This window comes from Callithrix jacchus, chromosome 4 (assembly GCF_049354715.1).
Source record: "Callithrix jacchus isolate 240 chromosome 4, calJac240_pri, whole genome shotgun sequence".
Taxonomy (NCBI): domain Eukaryota; kingdom Metazoa; phylum Chordata; class Mammalia; order Primates; family Cebidae; genus Callithrix; species Callithrix jacchus.
This window is the reverse complement of record NC_133505.1, coordinates 157,608,666-157,628,263: the sequence shown is the minus strand read 5'-3', so window position 1 is coordinate 157,628,263 and position 19,598 is coordinate 157,608,666. Positions and strand designations below refer to the sequence as shown.

General features: G+C 41.1%; 1 protein-coding gene across 9 annotated transcripts in view; it reads right to left on the bottom strand.

The window, feature by feature from the left end:
* The window catches only part of PLEKHG1 (pleckstrin homology and RhoGEF domain containing G1), a 249,418-nt gene that overhangs the window by 60,706 nt on the left and 169,114 nt on the right, over positions 1–19,598 (bottom strand). For all 9 annotated transcript variants that reach the window (XR_013534630.1, XR_013534632.1, XR_013534629.1 and 6 more), the window contains 2 exons: positions 17,438–17,538; positions 2,092–2,161 (listed from right to left, as the gene is read on the bottom strand). Coding sequence is in view for 5 of the 9 variants with exons in the window: in XM_035296959.3 (XP_035152850.3) it covers positions 2,092–2,161; positions 17,438–17,538 (171 nt within the window). In the remaining 4 variants the exon portion in view is untranslated. The remainder of the gene's footprint in view (positions 1–2,091; positions 2,162–17,437; positions 17,539–19,598) is intronic.

Sequence of the window (19,598 nt, the reverse complement as noted above, 5' to 3'; positions counted from 1 at the left end):
AAAGTGGGCCATTCTAGGTGTTTCCAGAGACCTAAAACAGACAAATGTTTACTGGGAGATTTGGCCTGCCTAGTAGGAAACTTTAATTTCTGTCCTTAGAGAGAATGGTGGGTTCATTCTTCCATGAGTACCAGGTAAAAAGCAACCATTTTCTCCATTTGTCGACAAGGACTTTGGTAACCGACACATACCATGACAGTAAGCGAGGTCAAAGATGAATCTCTGTGCAAGCCCCAGTGGTTCAGATAAAAGCAGAAGTCAACCGCCGGCTTCACCTCTTTCATTAATGGCCTCCCAATTAAAGCAATTTTCCATTCCTCCTTAGAGTTGAGCAGCGGGTTGTGTTTCAGAAGCAGTAACATCTTGTAAATGTCAGGGTGCTGAGTGAAAGGCAGGCGGTGCCTGGCCCAGCACTCCCTCACCATCCCATTTCCATGCGAAAGTGTGAGTGCTTACATCAGTCTTCTAATTAAACTTGGCAATATTACAATGAAAAGGAAGATTTGGGAGTTGGCAACATGGCACATAAACAAACTTTTATGTGAATAATTAAGAGCTAAGCATACGCTGGAACATCTTTAATCAACTTGTGATTAGTTACCAGCGAAGGCCCAAGCGTTTCCGAAAGCTTCTACGTTGTTTATGTGCTGTGGTTATTTTAACCTACCTCCTTTGAAATACTCAGCATATCTCTTTACCCATTTCTCCATCTTTCATTTTTCTCCTTTTTTTTTTTTTTCAAATCCCTGCCCAATTTTGACACAGGCAACTTGTGAAAAGGATTGTATGTGTGCGCTTACACATGTGTAAATGTGTGTGCACAAACATTTTACATGTGCACATACACACACATAGGAGAGTTTTATATATGAGCCTGCGGATTGCCTTTAAGGAACTTTGCTCCAATAAAACCCAGGGTGTTGTGTTTGGAAGCCATCCGGATGGATCTGCCGCCATCAGAAAAGACACTGTGGAACAGTCCAGAGCCAGGTCAGACTGGAACGACCTCTCCCAGTTCACACCGGACTCTGGGGCGCAAAATGAAGTGCTAATTCCCAGTGGGTCTCAAAACGTCATGGTGAACTTTTCTTAAACCTTCTTCAAACTACAACTGCAGAAACCACATGAAGGTTTGCTGCAAAACAATTTTGCTAAAGGCTTTCCAAACAAAAGCTGTTGAATGTTTAAGGGAATTTAAACAAGACTGGAATCTATATATACATACTAGGTAGCATACCGAGAAAGTAATGTAGGAAAGGCTCGTTGGGTATGTTTCAGAATTCCATCTCCTATTCGAGTTTGGACCATGAGCTCATGGTCATTTAGGCTTTGAAAGTCAAATGCTTTCCTTGTATTTTTCTAAACCATTGATGCAGCTTAAGAAACTGTAAAAGAGTACATTTTTAAAATGTAGGAGATTCATCCTGCTCCTATCCTTCAAAAGATAATTATCTACATTAGAGATAATTATAGATTATACATAAAATATCTAGAGTCTCTTGAATTTTTTTTTTTTTTTAGACAGAGTCTTCCTCTTGTCGCCTAGGCTGGAGTGCAATGGCACTACCTCGGCTCCTACTGTAACCTCTGCTTCCCAGGCTCAAGTGATTCTCCTGCCTCAGCCTTGCAAGTAGTGAGATTACAGGTATGCCACCATGCCTGGCTAATTTTTTTTTTTTTTTTCAGTAGAAATGGGGTTTCACCATGTTGGCCAGTCTGGTCTCAAACTCCTGACTTCAGGTGATCCACTTGCCTCAGCCTCCCAAAGTGCTGGGATTACAGGCATGAGCCACCAAGCCTGGCCTATTTGTCTAACATTTTTCTACTCCTGACTCTCCCCTCCCAAGCTTTAAGTTTTTCCTAGCAAAGAGTAACATTATCCAGTTACTGTGAAAGTTCTAGAACAGCTACAGGTTAGTGTCTCCCTTTCTCCAGGAACAATACATTTTTGCTACTGAAACAAAAAGAGCAGAGAAACATCTGTGGCTAACTCCATCTGATATAAAACCAACAAGTCATTTTAACTTTAAAATGAAAAATTCTGTACTCTGTAGCTGTCTCAGTTGGCCCAGAAAAATGAACCCTGCTTACCTTGGACACAAAACACTCTGCTATGGCCACAGGATCATTTTCACAGTTTTCCAAATCTTGCAGAAGTTCACTAATAAAAAAATAACAGCCAGGAAGTATTAGATTATAGTCTTCTGGATGAGTACATTTTGTACAATTTAAAAGTTTAAACATTTCCACGGCATTTACAAGGAATCATATAATTGGATAACTGAGGACCTGCTGTCATTGTATCCCAGGCTTAGGTAAGGGACTTACCCAAGGTCATGGTGGAGCAGGGGATTAAACACAGGTTGAACCCATAGCTCTCCCACAAGAGTTATGCCCTGCCTATAATTTCAGTTTTATAGACGCTTGTCATCATCTACATGAATGCTCATCCATGCTCATTTAGACATCAAACAGCTGCCTGGTTACCAGGCACAGCGTAAAGGATTAGGAACACATCAGTGAGTGAAGTGAGATATGGGCTCTCAGGGGTCCCCAACCAACCTTTTTGGCACCAGAGACCAGTTTTGTGGAAGACAACTTTTCCACAGACTGGGTTGTGGGGATGGTTTGGGATGATTCAAGTGCATTACACTTATCATTAGAGTCTTACAACCGAGATCCTGCGCATGCACCGTTCACGATAGGGTTCGCACTCCTATGAGAATCTGATGCCGCCACTGATTTGACAGGGCGTAGGGCTCAGCTTCGCTTGCTGCTCACCACCTCCTGCACGGCCCAGTTCCTGATAGCTCACAGACTGGTATTGCTCTGTGACTTGGGGGTTGGAGACCCTGTGGCTCTGGTATTATGGAGCTTCCAATCCACTGGAAGAGGCAGGCATTCAATAAACTTTCACATTGGCAGCCCAGGTGCGGCGGCTCACACCAGTAATCTCAGCACTTTGGGAGGCTTAGGATCACCTTCAGGATCCCCTGAGGTCAGGAGTTTGAGACCAGCCTGGCCAACATGAAGAAACCCCATCTCTACTAAAAATACAAAAAAATTAGCCAGGCGTTGTGGCAGTCACCTGTAATCCCAGCTATTTGGGAGGCTGAGACAAGAGAACGGCTTAAACCTGGAAGTCGGAGATTGCAGTGAGCCAAGACTGAGCCATTGCACTCCAGCCTGGGCAACAGAGCGGGACTCCGTCTCAAAAAAAAAGAAAAAAATCACACTAACAAAATTATAATAAAGATAGTGCTTTAAAGGAGAGAGATGCTGGGGAGGGAAGTATCTTTCCTCAAATGCAAATCCACGTTATTTTTTTACTGGCAGTATCATTTTTTAAGTAAAAGCTTAACACTTCATTGTGTGACTGCACCATAATTAATTCAATGACTCTCGCACTGTTGGATAAAATTCTATTTATGGAATTGATGGGCCAAAAAACATTCTCAGTGTAAACGTTAACACATTTCCAAATTGCACTCCACGTAAGTGATATTAATACATACTTTACTATGTTAAGTGTTTATTTTAATGAGCCATGTTATATATTTAATAAAAGTTCAGTGGTTCACAGGAATTATAATAAAAACAAGCAGTTTCTTGTTTTCCACTTCTCATTCTCAATGGGCACTGCCTAGAAGCATTTTTGATTCTTTAGGCTGCTTCCGCTCTAAGAAAGCCCATGTTTCTAAACACGCTGATTATGATTTTCATTAGTTTTTATTTTTAGATGTTATTTACTTCTCAGTTTCCCCAAACTTAAACTTACCCCTCTGTCTCCTCAACTAGTTCTAAGATCTTTTTTTTTTTTTTTTTTTTTTTAAATTTTAAAGACAGGGTCTCGCTCTGTCAACCAGGCAGGTCTCAAAACTCGTGGGCTCAGGTGATCTTCCTGAAGTGCTGGATAGTGTGAGCCACTGTACCCAGCTTCTCAACTAGTTCTGTTATACAAGTTGATTAAACATCAGAATTTACATCTTTAAAGACTATGTAAATATTATTCCCTGTTAGCCTTAGAGTATATGATGATTTCATTTCCTTTCTTAGAGAATCAAGTTTTCCCTGGAGTTAAAATTGTTTCTCTTTTTTCTCGTTTTTCAAGGTCAACACCATTAATTTATTCTCAAATTGTGTGCTAGAAGTATAAATCTTGTCTCACTATGTTCAAACTTCAGATATTCTATTGTTTGCATTTTTCTCTTGGTGACCTCTGCTTCAACCTGGACAGGCTGCTCTCCAGGCCTGCTGATTATTTCTTCAACATAATCCTAATTATGACCCTTGCTGGTCTCCTGTATTGAATGCCTTGCTTCTTAGATACTATTTCCAATGTATTCCCTCCTTTGAGAGATTACAATATCAAGCAATAGCTTTCTCAGAAAGAGTAACAGGAGGTATGCTTTCTGAGACTCTTCCTGTTTCAAAATGTTCTCCCTTCACACTTGGCTAATAACATCAGTAGATATAAAATTCTTGGTTGAAAGTAATTTTCTCTAAGTATTCAGGGCACTATCTGCTGCTTTATAGATTCCAAAGCTGCTCTTGAGATTCCAATATTATTCTGATCCCCAGCCCATTCTGAAAGCTTTTAGAGTTTTCCCTTAGTTGATATAATTGTGACATTTTGTGATAGTAGGCTTTGGGTGGGTCTTTTCTCATATACTAAGCCAATGTAAAAATTTGGGAAATGATCTGGATAGTAATTCTTCAAGTGTGGTCTAAGGACCCCTGGGGTTCCTGAGATGAGACCCCTTTAGGAGGTCCACAAGGTTGGACCTCATACAAACACTGAAACATTATTAAATTTTTAAACTTTCATTCTCTCATGAGAGTACAGTGAACTTTTCCAGGGGCTACATGACATGTGATATCACAACAGATGGAAAGTTGAAGCAGATATGAGAATTCAGCTGTCTTCTAGTAAGTCAGGCAGTAAAAAGATCTGTAAAAATGCAAAACAGTTCCAAAACAAACAAATAAAATTAGTGGAAAAAGTAGCAAAATTATTTTTCTAGAAATATGTGGGCTAGTTTCTTTTTTAGTATTAGTAAATAGATAACAAGTTCTCAGTTTCCATTTCTAATGTGGCAAACAAAACATAATAAAACACAAACAAAAAAGCTTTTTGGGTCTTTAGTATTTTTAAGCATGTAAGAGATCCTGGACCAAAACACTTGAGAATCTCTGCTCCTGTCTGGGTGTGGTGACTCATGCCTATAATCCCAGCACTCTGGGAGGCCAAGGAGGGTAGATTGCCTGGGATCAGGAGTTTAAGACCAGCATGGCCAACATGGTGAAACCCCGTCCCTACCAAAAATACAGAACTACTTGGGTGTGGTGGTGTGCACCTGTAGTCTCAGCTACTCAGGAGGCTGAGGGAGGAGAATCACCTGAACCTGGGAGGCAGAGATTGCAGTGAGCTGAGGTTGCACCATTGCACTCCAGCCTGGGCAACAAGAGTGAGACTCTGTTTAAAAAAAAAAAAAAGAGTATCTGCTCCTGAGTTATATCTTTGATATTTCCTCCCTTCCAGTTTTAAAGTTCTTATTACTCACATATTGGATCTCCTGGTCTGAGATTCTAATTTTCCTCATTCTTCCTGTTCTACTCTCTTCCTGTTTATTGCTCCATTTTTTTTTTTTTTGGGTGGGGGAGATTTCTACTTTATTTCCCATTTCTTTTTTGTCCTTTTGTTCTTTTTCCATTTCTTTTATTGATTTTTTGTCTCTACCATCAGATTTTCAATTTCAAAGTTTTTTTTTAACATGCATTTTGGATGTTTCTTGCTTATGCTTCTGTTCTTATTTCATGGGTGCAAAATCTTCCCTTATTTCCAAAGATGCCATGATGATGATGATACTGATTTTGTACTTTTCTTTCCTGTTCTTTGTTTTCTACTGAGTTCCCTTTTTGATGATTTTAGCTTCTGTCTTTCATGTTAGCTATTATTCTCAAATTCTGAGTATCTTCATTTGTCCTTTCATATTTGAAAGAGAGCCACAACGTCAATGGAGTTTATCATGTGGTGTTCCTCTTTCTAAGGCACTGGTTCTGAAACTTTTGGTGTCAGAACCTGTTTATACTCTTAAAAAATTTAGTGAGAAGAGTAGCATTGTTTCCTATTTTTGCAAATTTTTACTCTCTAACTTGATAGAACATAGCTGGATTCTTATATCTGTTTCTGCATTCAATCTGTTGCAATCTGTTGTTTTGGTTGAAGTACACAGGAAAAAAATTCCAGCCTTACACAGCATGTCACTGGAAAAGGGAGGAGTATTTTAGTGGCCTTTCTGATAAGTATAGATATCTTTCATTGCACACTAATATCCTTCATGGAACAATGAAAGTCAGCAAGTGGTAATGGATTAAAGGCCTGTTTGAGTCTGACACCATAACAATGCACTATACTGTTACTTTATTATATTATTATTTTTTTGAGACAGAGTCTTGCTCTCTTGCCCAAGCTGGAGTGCAATGATGTAATCTCAGCTCACTATAACCTCCGCCTCCCAGGTTCAAGCGACTCTCCTGCCTCAACCTCCCAAGTATCTAGGATTACAGGTGACCACCATCATGCCCAGCTAATGTTTGTATTTTTATTATAGATGAGGTTTCACCATGTTGGCTGGGCTGGTCTTGAACTTCTGGCCTCAAGTGATCCACCTCCCTCAGCCTCCCAAAGTGTTGGGATTACATACATAAGCCACTGCTCCTGGTTAGGGCTATTATCCCTATGAAGCTGCACCTATCTACTTTCTTTGCTTGCTATTCAATAAGCAATTACTAAAAGACGACGTGCCAGGCATGGTCAGAGGCAATGAGGTTATAGGGGTAAACAAGGTGGATACAGGCCCTGTCCCATGTGTTTATGTTCTGACCACAGGTGAAAAGTACTAATCATTGAATAAACATCATAATATCACATTGCACTATGTGATATGAAGAAATAGAAGGTAGATTGATAGAGAGCAACTGAGACTGGGCAAGGGTGAAAGAAGGTTGGGACAGTTAGAGAAGGTTCTCTGAGGAGGTGGTATTTGAGTTCAGGAAGTCTTGACAGAGAAAGTCATTTAAGAATGAGATCGTAGGCCGGGCGCAGTGGCTCACACCTATAATCACAGCACATTGGGAGGCTGAGGCAGGCAAATTACCTGAGGCCAGGAGTTTGAGACCAACCTGGACAATATGGTGAAACCCCATCTCTACTAAAAATACAAAGACTAGCCAAAAAGATTAAAAAAAAAAAAAAGATTAGCTAGGCATGGTGGTGAGTGCCTATAATCCTAGCTACTTAGGTGACTGAGGAGGGAGGGCTGCTTGAATCCGGGAGGTGGAGGTTGCACTGAGCTGAGATTGCCTGACTGCATTCCATCCTGTGCAACAGAGTAAGACTGTCTCAGAAAAAAAAAGAATGGGATTGCAAATTAGTATAGAATGAACTTGGTGGGTTCTCCTGTGAGGTATAGAAAGGAAGCCACAGTGGCTGGAATTTGGTGGGCAACAGAGAGTGTGGCGGGATAGAGGAAAACATCTAGCTATAAAAGATATGCAAACACGCAAAGTACTATGAGCACAGTTGGGACCTGGAATGCAGTGCATCAGCCACTGAAGACACTTCTAAATACCAGACATGGGACAGTTATAGCCTCATCAGGTGAAGACTATGGATTTCTCATTGAATCAGTGTGACTAATGTGCAACTGCACATGTGCACCAAGACTGCATCAGTGTGAGTAATGCACAACTGCACATGTGCAACAGAACTGTATCAGTGACTAATGCACAACTCACATGTGCAACAGAACTGTATCAGTGTGACTAATGCACAACTGTACATGTGCACCAGGACTGCATCAGTGTGACTAATGCACAACTGCACATGTGCACCAAGACTGCATCAGTGTGAGTAATGCACAACTGCACATGTGCAACAGAACTGTATCAGTGTGACTAATGCACAACTGCACGTGTGCACCAAGACTGCATCAGTGTGACTAATGTACAACTGCACATGTGCAACAGGACTGTATCAGTGTGACTAATGCACAACTGCATGTGTGCACTAAGACTGCATCAGTGGGACTAATGCACAACTGCACATGTGCATCAGGACTGCATCAGTGTGAGTAATGCAAATTGTACATGTGCACCAGGATTGCATCAGTGTGACTAATGTGCAATTGCACATGTGCACCAGGACTGCATCAGTGTGAGTAATGCACAACTGTACATGTGCACCAGGGCTGCATCAGTGTGAGTAATGCACAACTGTACATGTGCACCAGGACTGCATCAGTGTGAGTAATGCGCAATGGTACATGTGCACCAGGACTGCATCAGTGTGAGTAATGCACAACTGCACATGTGCACCAGGACTGCATCAGTGTGAGTAATGCACAACTGTACATGTGCACCAGGACTGCATCAGTGTGAGTAATGCACAACTGTACATGTGCACCAGGACTGCATCAGTGTGAGTAATGCACAATGGTACATGTGCACCAGGACTGCATCAGTGTGACTAATGCACAACTGCACATGTGCACCAGGACCGCATCAGTGTGAGTAATGCACAATGGTACATGTGCACCAGGACTGCATCAGTGTGACTAATGCACAACTGCACATGTGCACCAGGACCGCATCAGTGTGAGTAATGCACAATGGTACATGTGCACCAGGACTGCATCAGTGTGACTAATGCACAACTGCACATGTGCACCAGGACCGCATCAGTGTGAGTAATGTACAACTGTACATGCGCACCAGGACTGCATCAGTGTGAGTAAGGTGAAATTTCACATGTATGTATACCCAGAATGCATCAGTGTGGCTAAGGTGCACCTGTACTTTTGCACGAGGAGGAAGAAATAACTCACAGATTGTGTTTTGTATTCAAAGCTAAATTAGAGTTATCTTGCCTTCAGGATCTGGATATTTTCTCTTTTCCTGTAGTAATTATTTTAAATAGTTTCTCCATTTTGAGTAGGACTGTTGAAACAATTATAGTTTCCTACTTGAGCTCAGGTCTCTTAGTTGGGTGGGAAATGAGAGGAAACACTGTTCTCATTTACAGAACATACCACATGTGAAGCTTTTCTGACCCCTGATGTGAACTTTGAGGCAGGAATTATATTATGACCTTGAATCTTCTAACCCTTTACACTGAGAGAGACTGGAGGATGCAGCCCCTCCCCTTCCGGTCTCAGAACTCTCAGCAGCACTTCCCTTTCCCATTGCCTAAATCAGCTGGTATTTTGACCCACTGCATCTACAGACACATGTGCACGGAAGAGAAATTACTGCAATAATTTCACTCATACTTTCCAGGCACTGGCCTGGAAAAGTCCAGTTGAAAAAAGTGTGGGTAAAAATATCTCTACCATGTACAGAAGTCAGACATTTTGGTGGTATGGAAATACACTAGAAAAGAAAACGATTCCACCTTCCTTTGCGTTGCTGTTTTATGCATCCCATGATTTCACTCCCTAAACTACAAACAAGGAGAAGAAAAAGCCTGGCCCAAAGAATTTATTTTGTCTTCAGACATGTGTTAGTTGCTCTGTAAAGTCCCCCTCAGACAAAATTAATTGCACATTCCTTAGCATTCTCAAAGCATTCTGTTCCTTCCTTGATTATGTGACTTATTGCCTCTGCTGTACAATGGTGTCATTCATCCTTACACTATTAGACTAGTCCATGGTTTCATACAGAGTAATGACTCAACATAGGTATACTGAATAAAGAAAAGAGTGGAAGGAAAAAGAAAGTTTTACTCTGGTCTTCTGAGGGAGGAAGGGAGAGAGCTTCGATGATTTTAATCTGCTAAGAAACAACGGAATGTCTAGAAACAGACGTTCAATATGGAGGAATGATCTTTATTTCCTCACTTTTCATTCTTAAAGGAAACTCAAATTGCAGTTTACGTTTCTGTATTCCAAGAGGGGGCTACTTTCTTCTTTCTCTCTCTCTTTCTCTCTTTTTTTTTTTTTTTAGTTATACAAAATAAATGCATTTGATACTTTAAAAGTTGGCATTTCTTTTTGGTTTGCAGTAAAACACTGGATTTTAGGCAGCTGGTTCAAATGAGGAAAGTGATTTCTTTGGACTAACCCAGTTTCCTAACCTCGTGGTTATTTATTCCAGACACCAAACCAGAGACTTAAATTTCTAGGTTATCATAGGAATTGTAAGAGAAAGAGATATTTAGGTAACAAAAAGAACACAAAAATAAAGTTTCGATTGTATTCCAAAACATTTCATGATAGATTTTGTGAAATAGCAATTTAAATCTAGTCATATACCAAAAGCAAACAAAGATAGGACAAGGAAAGAAATCAGATACTACTGTCATTTATGAACATGCCTGGAAAAATTCTTCTAAAACTATAAATAAATTGGGCTGGGCACAGTGGCTCCCTCCTGTAATCCCAGCACTTGGGGAGGCTGAGGTAGGTGGATCAAGGAGCTCAAGACCAGCCTGCCCAACATGATGAAACTCCAACTCTACAAAAACACAAAAATTAGCTGGGTGTGGTGGCATGTGCCTGTAGTCCCGGCTACTTGAGAGGCTGAGGCAAGAGAATCGCTTGAATCTGGGAGATAGAGGCTGCATTGACCCAAGATCACGCCACAGCACTCTAGCCTGAGCGACACAGTGAGACTGTCTCAAAAAAAATAAACAAAAATTTTTAAAAAATTAAAAAAATTTTAAATGATTCAGTGCCTAAATATACAAAACATCATGACTGGGTAGGGTTTATTCTAGTAATTTTACATATGATTCAAATCATAATTCCTATTCATAATATTTACCACATTATGAATTGAAAGAGTAAAATCGTATGCTAACTTTATTAAAGGCATACAAAGCATTGAATAAAATTCAGTATTTACAAGAAAATCTTAGCAAAAATAGGAGAAGTGTTTGTCTAAAACCACAGCAAACATCACACTTAAGGGTAAAATATTTCTGCTAAGGCCAAAAAAAAAAGATAAGAATGCCAACATCTAAACAATATTGTATAGGAAGACTTACCCAAAGCAATAAGACACGCAAAAGACAATAAAGGGTAGAAGTACTATAAAAGAAGACAAAAAAGCTTCCTCCTCTTCAGACATTATTATCTACATAGAAATGCAAGAGAGCTATGAACCACTCTTAGAACAGGAAAGTTGAGAAGTTTGTTATAATACTGATATACAAAAAAATCAAAAGCATTGCTAGATGAGAATAACAGAAAATTTCAAAAAAGGAAAAACTGTTCTAGTCCAAATAACATCAAAAGCTATAGTATCTAGGAATAAAGTTTTAAAAGTTACATGAATTAAAAAATCATGAATGTTGCACATACAAATGTGATGGAGAAATTACAAAACATTATTAGAAGAAATTTTAAAAGGCTTGATTGAAGACATATACGTTTATGGATGGAATGACAGTAATGTAAAGATGGCAATCCTGTTGAAATCAATCTATACATTTTAATGCAATTTCAATAAAAATCCCAATGGAGTAGTTCAAGGAAATAATAAATTAAAAAAAAAAATCCCTTGACAGTGCAGTCAAGAAAAGCTAAGCCAGTGTTGAAGAAAAGCAATGTGGGCTTGATCCTCAAAACACTGTGGTATGGGACAAGAATGGGTGGGCCAGTGAAAGAACACGGAGCCCAGAAACAGACCCACACATCCATGAAGGTCTTCCTTTTTTTTTTTGAGATGAAGTCTCACTCTGTCACCCAGGCTGGAGTACAGTGGCATAATTTTAGCTCACCGTAGCCTGTGCCTCCCAGGCTCAAGTGATTCTCCTGCCTCAGCCTCCCAAGTAGCTGGGATTACAGGCATGTGCCACAACACCTGGCTAATTTTTGTATTTTTAGTAGAGACAGTGTTTTGCCATGTTAGCCAGGCTGGTCTTGAACCCCTAACCTCAGGTGATCCACCTGCTTCGGCCTCCCAAAGTGCAAGATTTACAGACGTGAGCCACTGTACCCAGCTGAGAGAAGCACTTTTCAAATCAGTGGCTAGCCATATGAAAATACCGGGTTAGATCTCCTACCATACACCACACCTCCATCAACGATAGACATATTAAGGACAAACATGAAAGACAAAATTTTTAAGACTTTTAGGAAAAAAAAATGGAGCTTATTTATGATCTGAGACTGGGAACTTTTTCTCTAAACATAAAACTTACATACTATCAAAAGTACACTTAGTGTAGTCGAACTTGTACATCATACAACTTATTTTCTTTGCTTTTTTTTGATGATGCCATTGCACTCTGTTGCCCAGGCTGGAGTGCAGTGGCATCATCTTGGCTCAATGCAACCTCCGCCTCCCAGGTTCAGGCGATTCTCCTGCCTCAGCCGCCTGAGTAGCTGGGATGACAGGTGTGCACCACCACGCCCAGCTAATTTTTGTGTTTTTAGTACATACACGGTTTGGTTTCACCATGTTGGTCAGGCTGGACTTGAGCTCCTGACCTTGTGATCCGCCCGCCCTGGCCTCCCAAAGTGCTGGGATTATAGGCGTGAGCTACTGTGCCCGGCCCACAACTTATTTTCAAATAAACCACAATTAAAGTTAAAAGGCATGTCTCATGGTAGGAGATATTTCCACCTCACATAATCTGCAAAGATACTAGCCGGAATTCATCAAGATCTCCTATACAAGAAAAACAAATATCCCAATGGAAAAATGGGCAATGGATATGAGCCAGAAAATTGCAAAAGAGAGCAAAGTGGCCAACAAGAAAAGATGCTCAATCTTAAGGCAATTGGCAAAATGCAGAGACAGATTATCCCCAATGGATATTACATAGCAGTTAAATGAACTAGAGCTATAACTCCCCAAAACAATGTTGAGTGAAAATAAGCTGTAAGTTGGCACCATGTGTGCCATATTTGAAACAGGTGAAAGCATATGACTTCTTTTATTTTTGAGACAGGGTCTCAATCTGTTGCCTATTCCGGAGTGCAGTGGTGCCATGATAGCTCACTGCAGTCTCAAAATCCTGGGCTCTAGCAATCCTCCTGTCTCAGTCTCCTGTGTAGTAGGACCATGGGCATATGCCATCATGTTCTGCTAATTTTTGATTTTTTTTATAGAGATGGGATCTCGCCATGTTGCCCAGGCTGGTCTCAAACTGCTTAGCTTAAGCACTCCTCCCACAGCATGTTACACATTTTAAATAAATACTTGTATATCTAGTAATGGCAACAAGACCATGCTTGGGAAAGAAACACCAAGCTTTGGATAGCAGTTCCAGCACAGTTGTGTACTAAGCCAACTTAGACTGGCTTGCCTGAGCCAATTCTGCTCATCTCTTCTTAATTCCGTGTTCAGGGATGTTGTGTTACGAACTTGAAATCTGCTGTGATGGGTGTTTATACAACAGAAATCAGCACACATTACAAATTCCAGATCCTCCCTTCCCTTTCCCCACGCTGGAGAACTGGTTTACTGACACACCAGTGTGCCATTCTCCACAGAGCGGCATGTGACTAGGAAGGGTATGTAAGTGGATTCAACATTATCTGAAATGCCTTCATGCATCCAACAAATTTTAAAGCAAATACAGCCCAAAGACAGGAGTAATACAATAAATGAGCCATGCCCAACTCTTGCACAGAATGTCTTTCTGTGCTTTTCTGTATTTTGGAAATCTTTACTGAAAAAAGAAACCCAGTCAGTTGAATTTTTCAGGCCAGCATAATAGCATTTCTTTATGCCCTCTCTAATTTTAGATTTCAGTCTTATCTAGTTGGCCACAATATTATTATATTATTTTGGAAAAACTTGGACCTGAACTAATAGGAGCTCAAAGTTATTATTTCAAGCTCCAGCCATAGATTTGAAATCGATACACCCATTGATTGGTTGAATCCGGGAGGCGGAGGTTGCAACGAGCTGAGATTGCATCACTGCACTCTAGCCTAGGCAATACAGTGAAACACTGCCTCAAAAAAAAAAAAAAAAAAAAGAGAGAGAGAAAGAAAAGAACAGAGATGTGATTCAGGAATATAAATCTCAGTCATCCAACTTCCACAGACTGGGATCCATTGCAAAGATCTCTTCTTGCTAACGCGTTGACTCATTCATTCATTCATTCATTTGAGACAGAGTCTCACTCTGTTGCATAGGATAGAGTCATTTATTTATTTGAGACAGAGTCTCACTCTGTTGCCCAGGATGGAGTGCAGTGGTGCAATCTCGGCTCACTGCAACCTCTGCCTCCTGGGTTCAAGTGATTTTCCTGCCTTGGCCTTCCAAGTAGCTGGGATTACAGGCATGCGCCACAATGTCCAGCTAATTTATTTTTGTATTTTCAGTAGAAATGGGGTTTTGCCATGCTGGCCAGGCTAGTCTCAAACTCCTGACCTCAAGAGATCTGCCCACTTTGGCCTCCCAAGGTGCTGGTATTACAGGTGTGAGCCACCGTGCCTGGCCTCATTCTTATCTTTCTTTAAATTAGGAGACACATTAAGATTTAAACTCCAGGATTAAAAGTCCCTCCTGGAGTAAGCTACAACTTCATGAAACATGCCTGAGAAGCAGGGCTCTACTCTGGCAGGAAGGCACATGGCTAAATGCCTGGGGTTTGGAGTCAGAGAGGCTCAGATGGTGCATATGAAGTGAAAATGTATCTAGTGCTCTATGGCCTCTGGCATGGAGCAAGCACTCTATAAATATGCCTTACCATCAACTCACAGCCAAACCACAGAAGACCTCGGCCAGGGGCCTCCCGGGACCTAGCCCTCTTGCCTTTCTGGGTTACAGGGCATTAGTGGGCTCTGAAACTAGAAACTGCAGGGGTGCACAGGATTTTATCATCAGCGACTGTGCCATGGGGGCCAGCTTTCACACCAGCACATTACAAGTAGTCTCAGGATTCTCTAATTCAATTTTTATGCCCTTTCTCTATTTTCTGTTTATTTTGCTAATTTTATTTAGACTGTGTATCTCAACCACAGCTGCATTTTCCAAACACTTGAAGACCTTTGCAAAATTCTGACGTTCTAGCTTCACCTTGACCAATGAGTAAGAATTTCTGGAGTTAGGATCCAGTTTCCCAGGTGATTCCAGTGTATAGTCTGGGCTGAGAAACACTGATGCAACATTAATGACTGTTTTTCAAAGTCTAACTGAGTCAAATGAAAAAAGTGCTGTTGCAGTTTACAATAGCAAAGACCTGGAACCAATCCAAATGCCCATTGATGATAGACTCGACAGGGAAAATATGGCACATATACACCATGGAATATTATGCAGCCATCAAAAATGATGAGTTCGTGTCCTTTGTAGGGACATGGATGAACCTGGAGACCATCATTCTCAGCAAACTGACACAAGAACAGAAAATGAAATACCACATGTTCTCACTCATAGGCGGGTGTTGAACAATGAGAACACATGGACACAGGGAGGGGAGCACTATATATTGGGGTCTGTTGGGGGGAATAGGGGAGGGACAACAGGGGGTGGGAAGTTGGGGAGAGATAGCATGGGGAGAAATGCCAGATATAGGTGAAGGGGAGGAAGGCAGCAAACACTGCCACGTGTGTACCTATGCAACTATCTTGCATGTTCTTCACATGTACCCCCACACCCAAAATGCAATAGAAAAATAAAAAATAAAAATAAATAAATAAGAAAGAAAAAAGTGCTGTTGTAACACTGATACTTCCTACATCCTAGGCTTTCAGAATGAAAGGATAAGGCGTTTCAAATCAAGGAACATGTCTCCCAGAGGCCAGGCTTGTGGGAGGTGTTGGAATTCAAGGGTGGCCAAGGAGATGTGAATCCTGCCTTCAAGGAGCTCACATTGAGCAATTTTAGTAAGCCGAGATGGGTAGGACCGAGCTTGCCTTTATAGCTGAGTCATAAAATGACAGGGCATTGCAGAATGTGATGATGGGAATTCATTATCACAAAACCAAGAGCATCGCTGGCGTATATTTTGGTACTTCCTCTGTGCTGGCACTTTCAGCTTATCAGGTGGTGGGAGTTTCACCACAACCATATGAGGGAGATTTTCCTACTGCTCCCATTCCTTCCTTCAATAAACGTTTGGATGCCTCCTGTGGGCCAGACACCATTTCAGACATTTGGGCGGTAACAGAACAGACTCCTGTCCTTATGGCGCAAGTGTTTTGTGAGTCAGGGTGGAGAGGAAAGAAACCACAGCACAATGTAAAAGTCAATCAGATAGCATGTTAGAAATTATGAGTGCCATGAGAACAAGGAAAACTGGAGGAGGTGAGGTATGTGTGGAGCCTCAGGGAGCCTCAGCGAGAAGAAGGATTTGAGCAAAGACTTGACATACTGGAGTTAGTTCATTTCTTTCCATTTAAAGATTCAGCTGATACATACAGGTGGCTTTGCTGGGATGCAAACTCACATAGGTTGAACACCAGCTTCTGTGCTCTTAACCAGCCTACTAACCTGTCCATCCATCCTTCTGTCCTTCCCTCTTTCTTTCTCCCTCTCCTTTTCCCTCTCTTTCTCCCCTTTCTCCCTTTTCTTTTCTCTCTCTCTCTCCCCCTCTTTTCCCCTCTCTCTGTGTCCCTTTCTTTCTTTGATGAAGTCTAGCTCCATCATCCTGGCTAGACAAATTGCAGTGGTGTAATCTTGGCTCACTGCAACTTCCACCTCATGGGTTCAAGCGATTCTCCTGTCTCAGCCTCCTGAGTAACTGGGATTACAGGTGTACGCCACCACACCTGGCTAATTTTTATATTTTTAGTAGAGATGGGGTTTCACCATGTTGTCCAGACTGGTCTTGAACTCCTAACCTCAGGTGATCTGCCCACGTCAGCCTCCCAAAGTGCTAGGTAATCCTAGGTAACCCATGGTGGCATAAGCCACCATGTACCCCCTAAGTTTTCTTTCAAGAAGCATTAATATAATAACTTATTTATTCACTCTGTCTTGTTTACCATTGTAATTTTCTAGCCTAGTATCTGCTACATACTTACATTTTCAATTAACCGATTGAAATTATCAATTCAATTGAATTAATATATCATGACTTGAAGTATGTATTTTGTGTTTACTGTGTCCAGCCCACTCCCCAGGTAGAAGAAAAGTTATAGAAAATCCAGTGTAGCTGGGGATCCTGGAGACTGAGCAAGCGTGTATTCTCAGATGTCCTGTTCATGTCATGTTGCATAAGAAAAGATGTCACTGCCCCGCCAGGGCAAATAGGTTTCTTCTGAGCCAGGAGGAGGGAGAGAGAGAATATGGAATCCATGTGAGACACAAGGAAATAAGGATGCTTCTAAGTAGAAAGCTTCATGGCACAATAGCCCACAAAAACGTATGAGGCTGAGTCAGGGGTTATAGGTAAAGTTTTCTTAGGCTGCATTCATTTGAGAAATTTTTATAATGTTTCCATGTAAGAACGATATTTTGAATATTAACTTACCTATTGAAGTGGTAGATATCCTGTATGTTTCCAAAAAGGGCTGATCTTTCTTCAGTCCCCAGGAGAAGTTTCGTTTGGTCCCTGATGCAGTCAAGGTAATCCTATGAGATCAATGAGAAGGATGACTTAAACACTCCTGTCCTTTCCAAGTCATCTTTAATTATGCCCACTGAATCTTTAATATCTGTTTCAAGTCATTGTTATACTAATGTGCTCATTAACTCTGAGAATACACAGTTGCTCTCTTATTACTGGCCCTAATACTCACCTATTTATAGAATGAAGAGTTTTAGCAAAGAGAAAGAGTGTGGCATACATTCTTTTTCTGTTTGTTTTTGAGATGGAGTCTCGCTCTGTTGCCTGGCTGTAGTGCAATGGCACAATCTCAGCTCACTGCAGCCTCTACCTCCCAGGTTCAAACGATTCTCCTGCCTCAGCCTCCTGAGTAGCTGGGATTACAGGCTGCGCCACCACACCCAGCTAATTTTTGAATTTTCAGTAGAGGTGGGGTTTCACCATGTTGGTCAGGGTGGTCTCGAATTCCTGACCTGGTGATCAACCCGCCTCAGCCTCCCAAAGTGCTGGGATTATAGGCGTGAGCCACCATGCCCAGCCTGAGTATGGTACACATTCTATCTACCTCCAAAATACATTAGAGCTTCCCTAGATGGGTGCTACAACAACCATCATACCGATTATGTCCGTTTTGGGATAACCACCTTGTCTGCTGTTTCCTTGATTGATGTGTAAGATAAAAACATACTTTAAAATTCATATAGTGAAAAACCAGAAATAAAAATTCTGGACTGAAAGAACTGTTTTAAACATAACCTTTAGGTCACAAAACTACTTGTTTCTAAAGTACAGAACTAAATTCCTTCTTCAAATATCAACGTGTTTTTTTAAGTGAAAAAAATAAGCGTACAACTTACTTTTTTGCTTTCTGCTATGCTGTGTTAATGAACCCGAAAAACTCTCAATTGATTTTGTATGTTTTAACATAGAAACGGCTTCCACACAAATCTGCTGTGGATTCAGACCCGTAGTGGGTTAAACTGATGTGGGAAGAAGCGATCTGAACTGCTGAGAAAGAGGAAGCTGCTTTCTGCCCCTTGTGTGCTGAAGAGTTCATAACTGAGTGTTCCCCTTTCCCTAGCAACACCTGAAAAAGGATTCTGTAGGAGGCAAGAAAACAATAAAGAAAAAAGTGAAAACAGCTGAAATAACGTAAAATAAAAAAATAAATACAGTCCTTGCCCTGGGCTGAACAACGAAGTATGGCTCCCTCTCAAATGGAACATGGTGATCTGCAGCATTTAGAGGAAGGAACCTTGTGAAAAGTCAACCAGACAGCGAGAATCCCTGCACACAGCCACATTCCAATGTCCCACAGCCAACACAGTCGTATTTAGATGTGGCTAGAGAAAGGAGAAGCTGAAATGTAAGAACCATCAGCGAATTGTTTCTTACACCTTCTACTAATCCACCTTCTTTCTCTCATGTTCTTTAGGTTCCTCCAGCGCCAAATAGGCAGGGCTTTCATCAGAAACTTTCTCAAGCAGCACATTTTACAGTTTGCATCAAATTAGGTTTCGTTCTAGTTCTTTCACACTAAAATCACTGTCACGCATGAACCAGTGTTCATAAACCTTTTTCAAAACAAGCTTGTGGTAACAGCTTTTCTTCTTAAGAAAGCAGTCACCTCAATAAGAAACTAGATTCAAAACGTTTAAGAGTAGTTGGCATTAAAATCCGCAAACAGCTTGGCCTATTCCCCTCGCTGTTATAAATGGAACAATCATAAGAGCTTGAGTACCTGCACAGGATAGACAGGCCCAAATAAGAAAACCGAAAGGGGCCCAGAACTGCAAGAATGGTACACTGTGAACAACACCTAAAACCTATACTCCTGCAAACATAAATAAATAAATATACTCATTGTGATTTCTGTTAAATTACACAGGGTGCAAAGGGCTGGGCTGACAACGTGGAGTGAATGCTTGTATTTAACAGCAGCTTGAGAGGCTGCTGGGCATTTTTGCATACTGTACATAAAATTAAGAAGGTGAAACAGAAGGATGTGGATGGGCACTAGCCACACTAACGTGGCAAGATAAGGGGTGGGCAGAGGTGACATATGCAAGCCACATTCACCTGGCTG